Below are 19,868 nucleotides of genomic sequence, written 5' to 3'. Positions count from 1 at the left end.
AGTACCTATCAGGCGCCCCTTCAACCCCGCGCCCTTTCCCGCCGCCATTGCTCGCAGGACGCTCAGAGTCCAGCTCTCCAGAGTTCAACGATCCGAAAATACCCCACTGCTCCCAGGAGCGGTTACCTGGGCACTCTGTGCCCTTTATCCCTGTCCCGGTCCCTTCCTGGGGTTGAGGACCCCAGCAGTAGGACTCAGTTTCCTTGAGCCTGCTGCCCGCATCCCTCACTTCATTTTGCTTGTGGGATCTCTCTGTTGCTCCTGCCCTTGGACGGAGTGGCAAGCCTTCCTACAAGTACCCAGACACTTAAAATCAGCCTGGTGTCGAAACAACTCCAAGGATTTATCCTTCAAGCCCTGTGTTCTGTCCGGCGATCCTACCTTCAATTTGAGGCACAGGTACCGCAGCAAGCCAGTGCCCTAAGGACTCTCAGAGAGGCCCTGGAGGAGGTAATCACCTTTTTGTGGCCCAGAACACCCAGCTTTACCCCACACTCCCATCCAGAGATCATGTAGAGGGCCCTCATGGAGAGTGGGGCAGGGATGCCTGAGCAGGACAAGGACCCCAGAGTCAAAGAGAAGCCCGATGATCAGAAAGGGGGCCCTGAGGGCACCAGCAATGCACGGTCTGCATGTACACCCCTGCAGGACAGTGGAGGCCCCTCTCCCTTCATACCCACGCCCGGGCCCGGGCCCCTGCAGAGAGCCCTCCATACCCAGAGGTCAGAAATCCCATCTGACCAGACATCCCAGCCCTCCGGGATCTCCAAGCACAATGCCATCCACAGCTCCTACAGCTCCATGGGAGGCTTCCCGTGGCTAAAGAGGAGGAATGGGCCAGCCTCATCCCACTGCCAGCTGCCCCTCACTTCTTCAAAGACAGTGAGTGAGGTCAGCCCTCAGGCTGTCTCTCAGGGTCAGGCCCAGTGTGAAAAGGCAGCAGATTCAGCACCTGGGGAGAAACCGGCCCCCAGGAGTGGCTCCCCGACATCTCAGGCCTCTAGGCCTCATAGACGAAAGTTCTGTCTGCTGCCATGCAGATGAGGGGAGCCTCTGAGGCTGCCATCTCCCTTACAGCTTGGGTTCCGGGTCACCGCTGAAGACCTGGACCTGGAGAAAAAGGCCAAAATCATGTGCCTTAATAGTGCACTGCAGGGTGAGGAAAAGTCCCTCTGGGAGTGCAGAGCCTCACTGCTGTCCCATGCTTTGTCCTCACCGGCAACAGGGACGTCTTCTCTGCCTGCTGTCCCTAAAGCATCCAGCACAGAGGCACAGCAGGAGAGACGCAAGTCCCAAGATGTCCTGGACCCCATGGCTCTCCAAGCATCTGCTGCAGGGTCCCCCTCTAGACCTCCTGTGTCTGGGAGGAAGTGCAGGTCAGCAGGCCCCCTGTTCTCCTCCTCAGACACCCTTTCTGCCACCTCTGCATATTTCCGGGACTCAGCCCAGGCCTCATCGTCTGCTCCAACACAACCAGACCAGGGCGCCACAGCACACTCAGCCGCAGGGGCTTCCTTACCAACCACTTCCACCTCGAGCCCCCGCACCAAAAGAAAGTCAACCTGGGCTGCAGACCTGGCTGGGAGCCTTCCTGACCCATCTTCTGCCTCTCCCACCACCACTCTGGCCAGACAGAGGGTCAGTGGTCCCACCTCACTACTGAAACTTCCCGTGACCACTGCAGCCACCACCCAGCCCAAACCTGTGGTCCTTCAGCTGCAGGGGTTTCCTTACCCACCACTTCCACCTCAAGCCTGGCTGGCACCCTTTCTAACCCATCTTCTGCCTCTCACCACCCTGGCCAGACAGAGGGTCAGTGATTTTGCCTCACTACAGAAACTTGACGCTATTGCTGCAGCCATCACCTAGCCCAAACTGGTGGTCCTTCATGGACAGCAGCAGGAAACCCACATTTTGAAGCGGGCTCATCCATATTCCCGTCCAGCTGCTTCAGCTGCAGCCCAGGCCTCATCTTCTGCTCCAACACAGCCAGCCCAGGGCACCACAGCACACTCAGCCGCAGGGGTTTCCTTACCCACCACTTCCACCTGAAGCCTGGCTGGGACCCTTTCTAACCCATCTTCTGCCTCTCTCATCATCCCCCGGCCAGACCTAGGGTCAGTGGTCGCACCTCATTATGGAAACTTGCCGTTACGGCTGCAGCCATCACTCAGCCCAAACCTGTGGTCCTTCATGGACAGCAGCAGGGAACCCGCACCTTGAGGCGGGTTCGTCCATATTCCCGTCCAGCTGCTTCAACTGCAGCCCAAGCCTCATCTGCTCCAAGATAGCCAGCCAGCCCAGGGCACAACAGCACACTCAGCCACAGGTGTTTCCTTACCCACCACTTCCACCTTGAGCCAGGCTGGGACCCTTTCTAACCCATCTTCTTCCTCTTGCCGTGATGCACATGCTGCCTCCTCAGACTGTACACCTGCCAAAGTTAGACGGCTCCACTAAACAAGATCCAGAAGAGCGTTCTCTAGATTTCCTTCTAATATTTTTCTAGTTTCGTATCTTGCGTTCAAGTCTCAGATCTATCTGGAGGTCATGTTTGTATACGGTGAGATAAAAAGTGTCCACTTTCATTCTTCTGCATGTGGTTATCCAGCCCTCCCAGTACCATTCACTAAAGACGGTGTCCTTTCCCCAGTGTGTGTTTCTGTCAGCTGTGTCGAAGATCAATTGGCTGTGAATATGTGGCTGTCTTTCTGGGCTCCGTCATGTGTCCCATTGATCTATGTGTCTATTTTCCTCCTAGCACCATGTTGTTTTAGTTACCATGCACTTGTCAGAAACTTTGTCTTTCTAATTTGTAGTGAAATGGGATGCCTCCAGTTTTTTTCTATTTGCTGAGGAAGGCTTTGACTCTTTGAGCTCTGTTTTGGTTCCATATGAATTGTATGATTTTCAAATTCTGTGAGTGATGACACTGGTATTTTGGCAGGGGTTGTATTGAATCTCTAGGCTTCTTTGGGCAGTACAGTCATTTTAATGCTACGAGTTTCTTCCATCCATTAGCATGGGATGATTGTCCATTTCTTTCTCTTATTAAAAATTTTCATCAGTGTTTTGCAATTTTCCTTGTAGAAATCTTCAAACTCCTTGGCAAATTTATTCTGTGGCATATCTTTTTTCATTTTGTTGCTACTGTAAATGGGACTGCCTTCTTAATTTCCTTCCCAACTAGACCATTATTGGTGTATGGAAATGCTGCTGATTTTGGTACATTCATTCTGTACCCTGCAATAACTGTTTTTATTTATTGATCAACTCTAGGGGTTTTCTGGTGGAACCTTTACATGTTTCTAAATCCAAGATCATATCTTCATCAGATAAGGATAATTTGATGTCCTCTTTTCCAATGTGGATGCCTTTTATTTTTTCCTCTTGCCTGGTTATGTGATGTTGAATAGCAGTGGTGAGAATGGGCATCCTTGTGTTGTTCCTGTTTACAGAGGAAATGCTTTCAATGTTTCCTCATTATGTAGTAGGTTAGGCATGGCTTGATCATAAACAGCTTTCATTATTTTCAGGTATGTTGTTTGTTTGTTTGTTTTTTAGATGAAGTCTTGCTCTTTTCACTCAGGCTGCAGTGCAATGGTGGGATCTCAGCTCACTGCAACCTCTGTCTCCCAGGTTCCAGCAATTTCCTGCCTCACAGTCCTGAGGAGCTGGGATTAGAGGTGCCCACCACCATGCCCGGCTAATTTTTGTACTTTTAGTAGAGATGGGGTTTCACCATGTTGACCAGGCTGCTCTTGAATTCCTGACATCAGGTGACCCACTCACCTCAGCCTCTCAAAATTCTGGGATTACAGGCGTGAGCCACGTGCCTGGCCATTTTCAGGCATGTTTCTTATATGCGTAGCGTGTTTGTTCCTTTTTCAGGACATGGCCTCACTCTGTCTTTCATGTTGGAGTGCAGCGGCAACATCAGAGCTACAGCTTTGAACTCCTGAGCTCCAGCCACCTCAGCCTCCTGAGTAGCTGGGACTCTGGGTGCATGTCACCAGAGCTGGGTAATTTTTATTTTTATATTGTTGTAGAGATCTATGTTCCTTAGGTTGGTCTTGAACTGCTGATGTCAAGTGATCCTCCCAGCTCAGCTTCCCAAAAGCACTAAGTTTACAGCATGAGGCAGCGCCTGGCCCAGAGTCACATGTTAACATCACCTCCTCACTGCAGGGCTCTGATTTTGGCAGTGACTGAAAACCTTAAAGGAGAGTTTCTGGTCAGGCCCTGCCCAGTCTGTGAACAGTGGGGAAATGGAAAGATGGCATGTGGATGGTTCTTTTGGAGAACTGGCCAGACAAGTGTTAGATGCTGTTTCCTGGAATACAGGACCATGAGATGTCCAGTCCAGCTGCCTGGTCCAGGGCCCCTAGCACCATCTAGTTTGGGAGCTCACCCAGAAGGTACCTTGGTTGCCCAAAGCAGCTGATCTTCCTACCAATCTGGTCCCATTTGAGAGATGTAACTGGGCCCTGTCCTCCAGGAAACCATTCATGTGCTTGCCTGTCTTTGTCCTCACCTTGCCTGGCCTCTCTGTACCATTAGAACTTGGATTTGCAAGGCTCTGCCTGTCAGCTGAGCATCACAGAGCAGCTCTCTTCTGTTCCAGTGAGGATGCCCAGGCTCCTACACCCCTGCCCAGATTTGACCATTCTCCCCTTCACCCACAGGTGACCTCCAACCTGATTCTGCTCACTGTCTTCTGGAAGCTGCTCTGAAAAAGGGCATTTTGGCCTCAAGGGCTGAGCATGTCACTCCCTGTTTTCTGTTGATCTTTCCAGCGCTCTTTGGGACAGCCCATGCATTTGTCCATGTACTGCTTCTTTGGAAGGCAATCAGGGCTTTCTTTCAGGGGCAGGTATAAAAGTTCTTGTGAGATTTGTGTATGAAGTCTGCCTTCACTACCTGGATAGGACTAGCATGCCTCCGCTGCACAATTGCAATCTTACTACACATTTTTCTTTAATTTTTAATTTTATTTATTTATTTATTTTGAGATGGAGTCTGGCTCTGTTGCCCAGGCTGAAGTGCAGTGGTGTGATCTTGGCTTACTGCAACCTCCGCCTCCTGGGTTCAAGTAATTCTCCTGTCTCAGCTTCCTGAGCAGCTGAGACTACAGTCACATGCCACAACACCCAGCTAGTATTTATATTTTTGGTAGAGACGGGGTTTCTCCATATTGGCGAGGCTGATCTCGAACTCCTGACTTCAGGTGAACTACCTACCAGAGCCTCCCAAAGTGATAGGATTACAGGCTTACATTTATTTATTTCTTATTTATTTGAGCTAGAGTGTTGAGCAGTCATTCTAGCTCGAGTGCAGTGGCCCAAACTTGGCTCACTGCACCTCTGCCTCCCGGGTTCAAGCGATTCTCCTGCCTCAGTGTCAACAGTACCTGGGTATAAAGGCAAGTGCCACCTCATCTTCTAATTTTTACATTTTCTGCTCCCTGCCTCACCAGGTCCACAAGCAGAGAGGAGTGCAAGGCAAGGCAATTCTAGGAAAGGTAATGCCAGGCAAGGCAAGGCAAGGCAAGGCAAGGCAACAAAATTCCAGGCAAGGAAATTCCAGGCAAGGCAAGGAAAGGCAACTCAAGGCAATTCCATGCAAGGAAAGGCAAGGCGAGGCAAGTCAATTCCAGGCAAAGCAAGCCAAGCCAAGGCATATTCAAGGCAAGAAAATTCCTGTCAAGCAAGACAAGACAAGGTATTCCCAGGAAAGGCAATTCCAGGAAGGGTAAGGCAGGGCAATTCCAGTAAAGACCATTCCAGGCAAGGCAAAGCAAGGTAAGGCAAGGCAAGGCAATTTCAGGCAAGACAAGGCAAGGCAATTCCAGGCAAGGCAAGGCAAGGCAAGGCAATTCCAGGCAAGGCAAGTCAAGGAAAGGCAATTTCAGGAAAGGCAATTCCAAGCAAGGCAAGGCAAGGCAAAGGAAGGCAATTCTAGGCAAGGCAAGGGAAGGCAAGCAAAGGCAAGGCAAGTCAATGCAAGACGATTTGAGGCAAGTAAATTTCAGGCAAAGCTAGCACTTTGCCTGAAATTGCAAGCAAGGCAATTGCAAGCAAAGTAAATCTAGGCATGGCAGGCAAGGAAAGGCAATTCTAGGCATGGCAATTCCAGGGAAGGCAAGGCAAGCCAAGGCAAGCCAAAGCAAGGCAATTCCAGGCTAGGCAAGGCAAGGCAATGCAAGAAAATTCCCGGCAGTGCAAGAATATTTCAGGCAAGGCAATTTCAGGCAAGGCAAAACAAAGCAAGACAGGCCAATTCCAGGCAAGGTAATTTGAGGTAAGAAAAGGCAAGGCAAAGCAGGGTAATTCCAGGCAAGGCAACTTGAGGGAAGGCAAGGCAGGGAAATTCCAAGCAAGGCAATTCGAGGCAAGGTGAGGCAAGGCAAAAAGGGCAATTCCAGCCAAGGCATTTTCAAGCAAGGCAAGGCAAGGTAATTCCAGACAAAGCAACCCCAGGAAAGACAAGGAAAAACAATTCCAGGCAAGGCAAAGTAAGGCAAAGCAATGCAATTCTAGGCCAGGCAATTCCAGGCAAGGCAAGGCAATGCAAGGCAAGGCAATGCAAGGCAAGGCAATTCCAGGCAATGCAAGGTAAGGCGTTTTCAGGCAAAGCAATTGCCCAAAAGGCAATTCCAGGCCAAGCAAGGCAAGAAAAAGCAGGGAAAAACAATTCCAGGCAAGGCAATTCTAGCTAAAACAAGGCAAGGCAATTCCAGTCAAGGCAAGGCAAGGCAATGCAAGACAAGGAAATTCTAGGCAAGGCACTTCCAGGTGAGGAAAGGCAAGGCAAGGCAATTTAAAACAAGGCAATTCCAGTCAAGGCAAGGCAAGACAAGGCAATTCCAGGCAAGGCTATTCCAGGGAAGGCAAGTCAGGGCAATTCCATGCAAAAAGAAGCAAGGTAATGCAATGCAATTCCAGGCAAGGCAATTCCAGGTAAGACAATTCAAGGCAATTCCAGGTAAGACAATTCAAGGCAATTCCAGGCATGTCAATTCCAGGCAAGGTAATTCTAGGCAAGGCAATGCAAGTCAAAGTAATTCCAGGCAAGGCAACAGAAAGCAAAGCAAGGCAATGCAATTCCAGGCTAGGCAATTGCAGGAAAGGCAATTCCAGGCTAGGCAAGGCAAGACAAGGCAGGGAAAGTCAATGTCAAGCAAGGCAATTCCAGGAACGGCAAGGCAAGGCAATTCCAGGGAAGGCAACTTCAGGCAAGGCAAGGCAAGGCAAGGCAATATCAGGCAAGAAAATTTCAGGCAAGACAATTTCAGGCAAGGCAAGGCAACACAGGGTAAGGCAATTCCAGGCAAGGGAAGGCAAGGCTATTCTGGGCAAGGCTATTCCAGGCAATACAAAGCAAGGTAAGGCAAACAAATTCCAGCAAGGAAATTCCAGGCAAGGCAAGGAAAATCAAGGACAGTCAAGGTCATTCCAGGCGAGGCAATGCAATGCAACACAATTCCAAGCAAGGAAATTCCAGGCAAGACAAGGCAAGGCAATTCCAGAAAAGGTAATTTCAGACAAGGTAATTCCAGGAAAGGCAATTCCAGGCAAGGCAAGATAAGGCAAGACAATGCAATTCTAGAACAGGCAATTCCAGGCAAAACAAGGCAAGATAAAGCAAGGCAATGCAATTCCAGGCAAGGCAACTCCAGGCAATGAAAGGCAAGGCAATTCCAGGCAAGGCAATTGCCAGAATGGCATTCCAGGCCAGGCAAGGCAAGAAAAGGCAGGCAAAGGCAATTCCAGGCAAGGCAATTCCCACTAAGGCAGGTCAAGGCAATTTCAGGCAACCCAATTCCAGTCAAGGCAAGGCAAGGCAATTCTAGGCAAGGCAATTTCAGGTGAATTGCCTTTCCTTTCCTGGAATTACCTTGTCTGAAATTGTTTTGCCTTGCCTTTCCTTGCCTTTCCTTGTCTTGCCTGGAATTTCCTTGCTTGGAATTGCCTTGCATTGCATTGCCTTGCCTTGTCTGAAATTGCCTTGCCTGGAATGACCTTGCCTCTCCTTGCCTTGCCTGGAATTTCCTTGCTGGAATTTGTTTGCCGTGCCTTGCCTTGCCTGGAATTGCCTTGCCTTCCCTTGCCTGGAATTGCCTTACCCTGCATTGCCTTGCCTTGCCAGGAATTGCCTGGAATTGCCTTGCCTGATATTGCCTTGCCTGGATTTGCTTTCCCTGGAATTGCCTTGCCTGGAATTGCCTTTCCCTGCCTTGTCTTGCATTGCCTTGCCTGGAATTGCCTTGCCTGATATTGCCTTGCCTGGCCTTGCCTGGATTTGCCTTCCCTGGAGTTGCCTTGCCTCACCTTACCTGGAATTGCCTTGCCTGGAATTCCCTTTTCCTGCCTTGTCTTGCCTTGCCTTGCTTGGAATTGCCTTTTCTGGAATTGCCTTGCTTGCCTTCCCTTGCCTTGCCTTATCTGGAATTGCCTTGCATTGCCTGGAATTCCATTGCCTGGAATTTCCTAGCCTGAAATTGTCTTGCCTTGCCTTGCCTGGAATTGCCTTGCCTTTCCTTGCCTTGCCTTGCATGGAATCATCTTTACTGGAATTGCCCTGCCTTGCCTTGCCTGGAATTGCCTTGCCTTGCCTTGCCTGGAATTGCCTTGCCTTGCCTTGCCTGGAATTGCCTTGCCTTGCCTTGCTTTTTCTTGCCTTGCCTGGAATTGCTAGGCATTGCCTTGCCTTGGCTTGCCTTGCCTGGAATTGCCTTGCCTTGCCTTGTATGGAATTGCCTTGAGTTTCCTTTCCTTGCCTCGCCTCGAATTGCCTTGCTTTGCCTTCTCTTGCCTGGAGTTGCTTTTCCTTGCCTTGCCTAGAGTTGCCTTGCCTGGAATTGCATTCCCTTGCCTTGCCTTGAATTGCCTTCCCTGGAATTGCCTTGCCTTGCCTGAAATTGACTTGCCTGGATTGGTCTTGCCTTGCCTTGCCTTGCCTTGCTGGAATTTCCTTGCCTGGAATTTTTTGCCTTGTCTTACCTTGCATTGACTGGAATTGCCTTGCCTGGAATAGCCTTGCCTTGCCTTGAATTCCTTTGCCTCGAATTGCCTTGCCCTGCATTGCCTTGCCCTGCATTGCCTTGCCTTGCCTGGAATTGCCTTGCCTTGCCTGGAATTGCCTTGCCTTGCCTGGAATTGCCTTGCCTGGATTTGCTTTCCCTGGAATTGCCTTGCCTCACTTTACCTTGCCTGGAGTTACCTTCCCTGGAATTTCCTTGCCTTGGCTTACCTGGAATTGCCTTGCCTCGAATTTCCTTTCCTGGAATTGCCTTGATTGCCTTCCCTTGCCTTGCCTTGCCTAGAATTGCCTTGTGTTGCCTTGCCTTGCCTAGAATTGCCTTGTGTTGCCTTGCCTTGCTTAGAATTGCCTTGTGTTGCCTTGCCTTGCCTTGCGTTTCTTGGAATTGCATTGCCTGGAATTGCCTTGCCTTGCCTTGTTTGGGATTGCCTTTTCTGGAATTGTTTTTTCTTGCCTTGTCTTGCCTTGCCTGGAATTGCCTGGAGTGGAGGAGAATGGCTCCAGTGTCAGACTCCCCAACATGCTGCATGCTCAGCAGGATCTTCTGACGGACATCCAGGGAATACTCACCTTCCCCACCTTAGGAGAGGTCACCGGACAGAACTGTACTGGGTGTTGGTGTCATCCAGGACCCCACACACTTTCCTGAGTGTGATCCTGCTTCCCTCCTCTGGGCAGCTGCATCCTTTTCTCCTGCAGGATTTTCTGGAAACTCAGCTCTGGGTTTTGTCTCCCTTCTCCCCTCTCCTTGCCCCAACCTCCTTTTTCTGAAAAAGTGAGGGAATTGTTTACAGGTTAATTTGTTGAAAATAAGTGGTGGCCTCCACGCTTCTGTTTTCTTTCAGCCTGCTGGTAATGCAGGGTTACAAAGGATGCCTGGGCTCCCACACAGGTGCTGGCAGAGAGGGTGGCAGGTGGTGCTGTGCCTCTGTCTGCTCGAGGAAGGAGGCCATCCCCCTGCCCCTCGTCCCTAGGCCGGGCTTCTTCCTGACCTTCTGAATATCCTGTAGTCCAGAGACCTCAGAACCCACTCCTGAGAGAGTGGAGCCAGGCACTTAGAGAAAGACAAAATGGTGCCATTCTAGGATCTTATTATGTATCTAAATCTGTTAGAAAGAAAATTAGGAACTATGTATAAAACTTAAAATATTCAAGTATTAAAAGGTTATTTGAATCAAAGTTTTAAAACATGCCATCAGCAAGCTTCTACCACTAAGTGGGTACTTTTACAGAAGTTGAGCAAGTTCCATGAGTTGAGAGAAAAATGAAGCCACCTGTGCAGGGAGAGTGTGGGCAGAGGGAAGCCAGAGAAGTCCCAGGCTGTGGAAGCCAAACAGGAGAGCATGAGCCAGGAGGACGGTCAGGATTGGGGATGAGGTTGCTCTCCCTGGAGGAGGAATCCTAAAGCGCACAGCCTGGGACTCCCTCCCGTGGGGTCCAGTCCCCCAACATTTCACAGGCCTCCTGGAGCTGCCTTCCAATAAGGACAAACACAGCAAGAAAAGATCCATTTCTGCACAAAAGTCCTGGAAAGAAGAAAAAAAAAGCAGTGAATGGAGTCAAAACGTTACCAGTGCTGAGTTAGTCTCTCGATTCTTTTCTAAATGGAGTGTGGTTTCCTAGTCAGGGAATGGAAGAGGCCCCTCCCACACAGGGACAGGGTCATGACCCCAGAGGATGAAGCAGCAGCATTTATTCAAGATACAACAGTGAGGGGATCCTGTCACATTCCTGTCTCCCTGGAGAGGGCACATCTCAAGAAGTGATCCAGGAGACATGTAAGTTTCTAAAACCACTCCCTTCACTCTGTTCCCCAGGACCTGGCCCAGACTCTGAGATGCACTGGCTTGGGGTACCCTCGGGTGGCTGTGTAAAAAACCACAGTTTAGGGCCAGTCTGGGGCTTCCAGACCTGGCCAGATGTCCCCAGGCCACCTGTTTTTCTGCTTTGTCTCAGTGTCCATTGGCAGATGGCCTGATACTTGGGGCTGGCCCAAGGACACCTCAGGAAGGTTTGGTTCCCACTCTACAATGGTCCGATTATCCAGAGGTTTTAGGGACATCGATCTGCCTTCGGGAGATGGACAGGGGCCTTAAGACTTCGGTTGAGAACAGGATGCTCTGTCTCTTACTGTCTGGGCAGGGATGGCCTCCAGCTGCAGGAAGTACAGCAGCACCTGGACCTGCCAGAAAGAGTGGGAAAGAGGAGAGAGGCTCAGAGGGTGCTCACAGCTGGTGATCTTTAGCCCCCAAGTCAAGCTCAGGTGCTGGGTCCTCTGCTGCTGCCATGAAGCCTTTACAGCAAGATGGGAGGTGGGGGTGTGGATGTGGACAAGGCATGACTTGGGGGGGTTATTTTAGAGGCGCACAGGGCCTTGCTCTGTCACCCAGGCTGGAGTACAGTGGCTCTGTCATGGATGACTGCAGCCTCTAACTGCTAGGCTCAAACCATCCTCCTGTGTCAGCCTCCCAAGTAGCTAGGACTACAGGTGTGTGCCACAATGCCTGACTAATTTTTCCTTTTCTCTTTTCTAGAGATGGGGTTTGCTGCATTGTCCAGACTGGTCTCAAACACCTGGGATCAGTTATCCTGCCGCGGTCTCTCAAAGTGCTAGGATTACAGGCATGAGCCTCCACACCCAAACACTTGGGGCGGTTTTAAGCCCCCAGTAAGGTGCATCAGCAGGACCAAGTGGGGACCTGGGCCTCCCCAACACTCTCATCCATGCAGACCTAGGCAAGTGTCTCTCTCTGAATCTCAGGCACCACCACAGACAATGCAAGTAGGAAGCTGGGCAGGGCAGGACTGGGGGTGTAGCAGGCAGAGGCCACCTCTGTCAGGTCGGGGTGGCATGGGCTGGCTGGAGCCTGTCTTCTCACATGTAGCTCATGACTTCCAAGGACCAGCTGTCAGTCATGGTGATGGGCCACTGGGATTGGCAAAAAGCTTGCTCTCGTTCTCTGAGGCTGGAGCAGTGTGGGGCCAAAGACCATGGTGAGGTTGTGCAGGGACTTTTATTGACTGCCTTTTTCTTACCAACCTATGCAGGACTGAAGCAGAGGGTGCTGTTTCTATGCCACCACCAGGAAAGAGGCAGCGGGGATGGGCCGTGCTGGAGTCCTCTGGGAGGGAGCGACCTCAACCCTTGCTGTGCTGCAAGCTGATTCCAGCCCTGGTACTTGTGGGTCTCAGCAGCTCAGGACGAGGGGTTAGCTCTGGGCTGATGGGGAGGTCTCCTCCACGGTTGGGGAGTGAGGGAGTTGGGGGATTAAAGTGCACTGCTGGCCATGGCCAAAGCTCTGAGCTCTTTGTGAAGCCACAGTGCAGAAGGGGGAGCAGAGCAAAGAGGAGAGGCTGGGGTGGGGGTGGCAGTGGTGCTGGTCCCCAGAGGCAGTGAGGGACTGTAGATGGGTTGGGGGGAAAGGTCCTTGGTGCTGGGGGTATGATGTGAGCAGAGGGGCACCCTGTGGCCTGGGTTTTTGTAGCCCTCCCTGGGCAGCCATGAGAGAGCTGGGTTACCTTTTCAGCTGGTCCAGAAGGAAAAGAAAGGTGAGCAGGTTGGCCTCCAGCCAGGACAAGGGCAGGTTAAGCATGGAGTTCTCCTTTGGAGTGGGGTCTGAAATTACTGCAGAAGGCAGTGGGTTACTCCTTGTGGTCACAACGAGCTGGAGACCTCTCCTGAGTTGGTGACATGGAGCACCCAGGACACATGTTCATGAACAGCCCAGGCTCATCATCATCCTCACTCCCACAGCACTGGGCCAGAAAGAGGACACTGTGAAGGGTGCCAGTGTGAGATATGAGCCACCTGAATCCCTTTTCTCTGCCCCACAGGGGTCAGCAGCACCTGGAGAACAGCAGCAGGAGGTGGCGTGAGAGCAGTGGCTCATGGGTGGAGCTTCCCATGGGAAACTGCGGTTGCCACCCCTTCCCGAGGGCAGCCCAGAGTAGTGGAGGCTCAGCATAGAATGAAAAAGGGAGTGAGATACACAAGGAGGTGGGAGGTGGGTGGCCCCAGCCCCACAAACTAAGCAGAGACCCTCTCTTCACCCTAGACTCCACAGGGGCACCTCAGGCTGGTAGACCAGGTCCTCTGGGCATGGGCCCGGGAGGCAGGCCTGCCCTAAGGGTCATGCAGAGGATGCAGGGCCACACACACCAGTGCTCTGCTTAGACATCAGCCTCCAGGTTGACTCAGGGTCAGGCCAGGTTTGATCCTGTGCTTGACTGGGCCAGGACCCGTGGCTAGAGCACCTGGGGACCCTCGTTCAGCCCTGGTCTGCTGGAAGAGGGACAGCAGACTTTAGGACCCCACAACACAGCACTGCTGAGCATTTTCCTCTCTTGGCCTCCTTGAGGAATAGGACAAGGAGTCCTCTGGGGACAGACGAGGACTTACACAACAGCCTCAGTTGTGGCCCTTGCTTTCTGAGCCTGGTTAAAACACTGACCATGGCAGAAAGGACACAGCTTGGGTTCCCACACCTCACTTTCCACAGCCCTAATGGCAGCAGTGCACATGGAGGAGATGCCTCCTATGACGCCAAGGCCTCCAGTGTTCACCGATGCCCTCATCAAAGTTGGGTAGAACTTGTCAGTGAAGAGGGGCTCAGGCAGCTCAGAGAAGTAGAGCTTCAGCCTGTCTGCGATGGTATGTACATCCATCTCACTCATCATCGACACGTCCCTGTCATCCGGAAAGAACATGGAAATGCTGTGGCCTCCTTGAGGATCCCAAGTGGGTCTCCTGCCATCCCTGCCTTGGCTAAAACACCATCCCTGCCACACTGGCCACTGTGCGGGTCCCTCCCTGGCTTTGAGCAGCTCATCTTCCTCCTCCCAAGAGCTGTGCGTGGTTCTGCGTCTGTGTAGAAATGATGGAGGGGTGTGTGCATCCCCATATTTCTCCCCTGCTTGGCCCAATGTGATGTCCAGGAGGAGGCTAGGGCAGCATGGGAATCAGGTATCTCTGCCCTGTTCATAGCAACACCAGTCTTCTGACAGCAGGAAGGCTGTGGGAGAATCCGATGGGTTTCAGTGTTTGAACAAGTGTCTTCCTTTGGATCCACTGGAGCTGACCTCCCCACCACAGTCCAGGTCCATCCTGGGCCTCCAGAGGGAACTGAAACTACCGCATGACCCACCCAGGGGTGCTGGGCATTCTAGGGGTCCTGGTCTGGGTGGGTAGTGTGTGCCCCAAAGAAAGGTCACAGGCACAAAGTCCTGTTGCTTTGAAGTTGCTGGACAAGGACACTCTGGGTTCTCAGTGCCCTCCCCTGGCATTTGGGGCAGGTCCAGGTCCTTAATAATCCATGAGGGGTAGTGAGATGGAGGTGGAGGTGGTGCAGCCTTAGCCTGAGCTGGGTCCCATCAGTGCCCTCTGCCCGCCACATCCTCACACAGGGAAGTGGACAGAACACACTGAGTCCCAGGCTTCCACACCTCATGTCCACCCTCAAGGCAAGAAGTCCAAGGCCCCCCGACAGCCCGGGTCTGCCCAGCAAGTGGCATGGGTGGGTAAGATGGTTCAAGAACTGGCTTCTACAGAAGCTCCTTCTACAACTCTTGTCTTCTCTTTATAAAAAATAATAAAACAGTAAATGACAAAAAGACACAGTGAAGAATGTGATGTGACCCGGCCATGGAGCGCTGTGAGATCTCATTGTGGACATTGACGCCCACACCTCCATCACGACACGATCTGGTTGATGACAAAGGCTGCCTTCAGTGCCTGGATGACCGGGGCCACTCCAGACCCACAGTAGATGCCCACCTCCTTCATGCCACGATGCTTGATCCACTCCACACATTGGTGCAAGAAAAAGGGCACCTTGGCAGGTTGTTCAGTGATTTCATATTTTTGTGTAGTTGCCTATTTATTATAAAGTGCCTGTGTCAGCTTTGCAAAGCCTTCATGTTCATTTATAGTATAAGTTTTAAAATTCATTTGTTTGTTAAAAATAGATCAAGTGGCATTTTTAAATGCCTGTTTTGAAGCCTAGTAAAAGTATGTCTGAACTAACTTGGAAGTTTCTGTTATAAGCCATAAATATTAAATGACAGAAATGCCATTTTATGGTAGGTTAGTTCTATTTATTTATTTATTTATTTAATTTTTTTGAGATGGAGTCTAACCCTGTCACCAGGCTGGAGTGCAATGGCGCGATCTTGGCTCACTGCAACCTCTGTCTCCTGAGTTCAAGTGATTTCCTCTGCCCCAACCTCCTGAGTAGTTGGGAATACAGGTGAATGCCCCAAAGCCTGGTTAATTTTTTGTATTTTAGTAGAGGTGGAGTTTCGCCGTGTTGACCGGGATGATCTTGATCTCCTGACCTCGTGACCTGCCCGCCACGGCCTCCCAAAGTGCTGGGATTATAGGTGTGAGCCACCGTGCCCGGCCTGGTAGGTTAGTTTTAAAGGTTCCTGACCCACTTAGTATATAACTTAAAACAATGTATTGGTGTCAGAAATGTGTAATATGGCATTTTTATGGTTAGTTTCACGTTTAATTTGAGAATACTTAACCTTATAAAATCAAACTAGCAAATTACCTTAGTAGACAACACAGTTGGAACACTTTCAATAAGAATTCTTCCTGCAATTTTATGTAAGAAGGAACTGGTATATTTAAAGCTGCATGTAAAATCTGAGTTTTAGGTTTATTATGCTAGCCATCTCTATTAGTTTTCTAGGAGTGCCATATCAAAGTACCACAGACTGGGGGGCATAAACAACAGAAATGTGTTCTCACAGTTCTGGAGGCTGGAAGTTCAAGACCAAGGTGTCAGCAGGGTCGGTTCCTTCTGAGGCCTCTCCTTGGCTTGTAGGTGACCCTTTTCTCCCTGTGTCTTCACATGGCCTTCCCCATATGCATGTCTCTGTCCTGATGTCTTCTTTTAAGGATACCAGTCATACTGGATTAGGGTCATCCATATGACCTCGTTTTATCTTATTTACATCTTTAAAAGATTTTGTTTCCAAATACAGTCACACCGTGGCCAGACATGGTGGCTCATGCCTGTAATCCTAGCAATTTGATAGGCCAAGTCAGGTGGATCACTTGAGGCCAGGAGTTCAATACCAGGGTGGCCAAAATGATGAAACCCTATGTCTACCAAAAATACAAAAAAATTAGCCGGGGGTGGTGGCACATGCCTGTAGTCCCAGCTACTCGGGAGGCTGAGGCACAGGAATCACTTGAGCCCTAGAGGCAGAGGTTGCAGCGAGTCAAGATCGCACCATTGCACTCCAGCCTGGGCAACATAGTGAGAGTGAGACTGTGCTGGGAAAAAGAAAAAACCAACTGAAGAAAAACACCAACCAAATAAAGTCGTCACACTGTGAAGTACTGGGTTAGGACTTCAACATATAATCTTGGGAAGACATAGTTTAGTTCAAAACACCATCTTTAAATTGAACCCTTTTTGTAGTTTTCTCTGTGTGTGTGTGCATGCACACGTGTGTGTGTTTAATAGAAATAGAGAAGTTTTAGCTCCTTGACCTAGTAATCCTACCATTCACATTCATTTGCTTCCTGGCTGGAAAGACTTTATTTCTTGAAGGGCAAGTGTGAAGTTACATATCCTGGCCAAGCTGAGGCACAGCCTTGAATTTCCTAAGTGATATTTAAAAGATAGGGCAGCAGAGTTGGCTTTCTCTTCTTCAGAGCCAGATTCTGTATCACTCACAGTAGTTCATGTGGTTTTTATAAAATCCCCAAATTCTTAATCTGTTATAGAACATTTCAGGTATGTAAAATATCTACGTTCTCCATTGTTATTCCCATCCTGAAGTGTGCACAGATTATAATCTGTTCCTTTGAAAAGGAACAGATTTTATATACGAGAGGGAACCATCTGTGGTGGGGGGCTTTATACAGTGAACAACCTGAGAATTATTTTAGTAAAGAAAGCTGTTTATTGGGGAGGACTCAAGATGGCGCTGTGAGAACAACCCAGGATTGGAGTTCTCGTTGTGTCTGTGGAGAGGTGAGTCTGAGCTGCATTTCCAGACTGATCTTTGTTGCCCACGGAACGGGGAAATTCCCAAGTGAAGAGGAGACGCGGGACGCCAGGCAGATATTCCGCCTGGCGAAGCCGGCAGCTGGGGTGGCGGCAGCCGGCCCTACCCAGCGCTCCCCACAGGGCGCACTTGTCCGGGTGCCCCGTTGAACCGGCAACCGGAGACATGAGAGGGCTGGACTTGAGACTGAGCTAGACTTGGACAGTGGGCCAGCCCAGGGGATTGCAGGAACAGAGCGTTAGGGTTGGCCCAGTGGGACGAACAAAACCGCGATTTCAAACGAGCCCCGTGCAGACGGCCCGAGACGCTCTGAGGGGGAGGGGCGTCCACCATTACCGAGGCAACCTGCCCCAACTGAGATACACGCCCATTGCTGACGCAGCCAGCCGGTGCCGAGGCAACCTGTCCCTACTGAGATACACGCCCACTGCTTACGCAGCCAGCCGTTGCCGAGGCAACCCGTCCCTACTGAGATACACGCCCACTGTTTACGCAGCCTGCTGTTGCCGAGGCAACCCGCTACAACAGAGAGAGTCCGCCGCAGGGCGTGGCGGAGAACAGCAGAACGGTGGAGCCAGGGCGAGCCTCACAACAGCAGGGCGGAGCCTCGGCAGGCAAACAGTGGCTAGTCTGCATCCTAGCTGGGCAGGACCTCAACGGACATCCAAAAATAAAGCCCAAACCCCTCAACACAGAGCATTTGAGAAAAAAAAGGGTTTTTTTAATGAGCTCTGTTGCAGCAGAATCAAACATAGCAGCCTAACAGCCCTGAATGAACAACAGAGCTCACAGCTCAGCAATTAAGCCCCTATAAAGTACAAACTGTCTCCTCAAGCAGCTCCCTGACCCCTCTAGATCCAAAAGACTGACATTAGGCAGGCACCATCCTGGGACAAAGATAGCAGAAAAAGAAACTGGTAGCATCCCTCGCTGTGCCACAGCTGCTAGAGGTGCACCCCAGACAAGCAGGGTCTGGGGCGGACCTCAGCAGTCGTACAGCGAAGGGGCTAGACTGGTAGAAGGAAAACCAAGCAACAGAAATACTTCATCATCAACATTCAGGGTGTCCACTCAGAGACCCAATCGAAAAGTCAGCAACTACGCAGATGACCAGCGGACAAATCAACAAAGATGGGAAGAAACCAGTGCAAAAAGGAGGAAAACACCCGAAACCAGAACACCTCGCCTCCTAGAAAGGACCAAAACTCCTCACCAGCAAGGGAACAAAGCTGGACGGAGAATGACTGCGACGAAAAGATGGAATTAGACTTCAGAAGATGGACAATGAGAAACTTCTGTGAGTTAAAAGATCATGTATTAAATCAATGCAAAGAAACTAAGAACCTTGAAAAAAGATTTGAAAAAAGATTTGAGGAAATGATAACAAGAATGGATAACTTAGAGAGGAATATGAATGAATTAAAGGAACTGAAAAACACAATACGAGAACTTCACGAAGCATGCACAAGTTTCAATAGCCGAATTGACCAAGCAGAAGAAAGAATATCTGAAGTCGAAGACCAACTCAATGAAATAAAACGAGAAACCAAGATTAGAGAAAAAAGCGCAAAAAGGAATGAACAAAGTCTCCAAGAAATGTGGGACTATGTGAAAAGACCTAACCTACGTTTAATAGGGGACGAAGAGAATGAATCCAAGTTGGAAAATACTCTTCAGGACATCATCCAGGAAAATTTCCCCCACCTAGCAAGACAGGCCAACACTCAATTGCAGGAAATTCAGAGAACACCACAAAGATATTCCGCAAGAAGAGCAACCCCAAGGCACATAATCGTCAGATTCAATAGGGTTGAAATAAAGGAGAGAATACTAAGGGCAGCCAGAGAGAAAGGTTGGGTCAACCACAAAGGGAAGCCCATCAGACTCACAGCAGATCTCTCGGCAGAAACACTACAAGCCAGAAGAGAGTGGGGGCCAATATTCAACATTCTTAAAGAAAAGAACTTTCAACCCAGAATTTCATATCCAGTCAAACTGAGCTTCAGAAGTGAAGGAAAAATAAAATCCTTTGCGAACAAGCAAGTACTCAGAGATTTTGTCACCACCAGGCCTGCTTTACAAGCGCTCCTAAAAGAGGCACTACACATAGAAAGGATCAGCCGGTACCAGCCATTCCAAAATCACACTGAATGCTAAAGAGCATCAACATAATGAAGAATCTACAACAACTAACAGGCAAAACAGCCACTTAGCATCAAAATGGCAGTATCAAATTCACACATAACAATATTAACCCTAAATGTAAATGGACTAAATGCACCAATCAAAAGACACAGACTGGCAAATTGGATAAAAATCCAAAACCCATCAGTGTGCTGTATCCAGGAAACCCATCTCACATGCAAGGATACACAAAGGCTCAAAATAAAGGGATGGAGGAAGATTTACCAAGCAAATGGAGAGCAAAAAAAAGCAGGAGTTGCAATTCTCATCTCTGATAAAATAGACTTTAAAGCAACAAAGATCAAAAGAGACAAAGAAGGCCATTACATAATGGTAAACGGATCGATACAACAAGAAGAGCTAACGATCCTAAACATATATGGACCCAATGCAGGAGCACCCAGATACATAAGGCAAGTTCTTAAGGACTTACAAAAGGACTTAGACTCCCACACAATAATAGTGGGAGACTTTAACACTCCACTGTCAATACTAGACAGATCAACCAGACAAAAAATCAACAAGGATATCCAGGGCTTGAACTCAGACCTGGAGCAAGCAAACCTGATAGACATTTACAGAACTCTCCACCCCAAATCCACAGAATACACATTCTTCTC

The 19,868-nt window shown here is 49.9% G+C and overlaps 1 protein-coding gene across 10 annotated transcripts in view; it reads left to right on the top strand.

Annotated features, from left to right (window-relative positions):
* The window catches only part of LOC118147206 (putative POM121-like protein 1), a 34,560-nt gene continuing 14,692 nt past the window's right edge, over nucleotides 1-19,868 (top strand). For 2 of the 10 annotated variants that reach the window (XM_078348790.1, XM_078348789.1), the window contains exons 1-4: nucleotides 1-10,820; nucleotides 11,577-11,778; nucleotides 12,091-14,880; nucleotides 15,166-15,287. Coding sequence is in view for 3 of the 10 variants with exons in the window: in XM_078348789.1 (XP_078204915.1) it covers nucleotides 526-1,044 (519 nt within the window). In the remaining 7 variants the exon portion in view is untranslated. Of the gene's footprint in view, nucleotides 10,821-11,576; nucleotides 11,779-12,090; nucleotides 14,881-15,165; nucleotides 15,288-15,329; nucleotides 15,445-19,868 lie in introns of all 10 variants that reach the window. The other 8 variants (XM_078348794.1, XM_078348788.1, XR_013526330.1 and 5 more) reach the window with 7 other exon arrangements.

This window comes from Callithrix jacchus, chromosome 14, assembly GCF_049354715.1.
Source record: "Callithrix jacchus isolate 240 chromosome 14, calJac240_pri, whole genome shotgun sequence".
In the NCBI taxonomy this organism is placed as follows: Eukaryota; Metazoa; Chordata; class Mammalia; order Primates; family Cebidae; genus Callithrix; species Callithrix jacchus.
The sequence above is the reverse complement of the archived record's forward strand: the minus strand, read 5'-3'. Positions and strand labels throughout refer to the sequence as shown.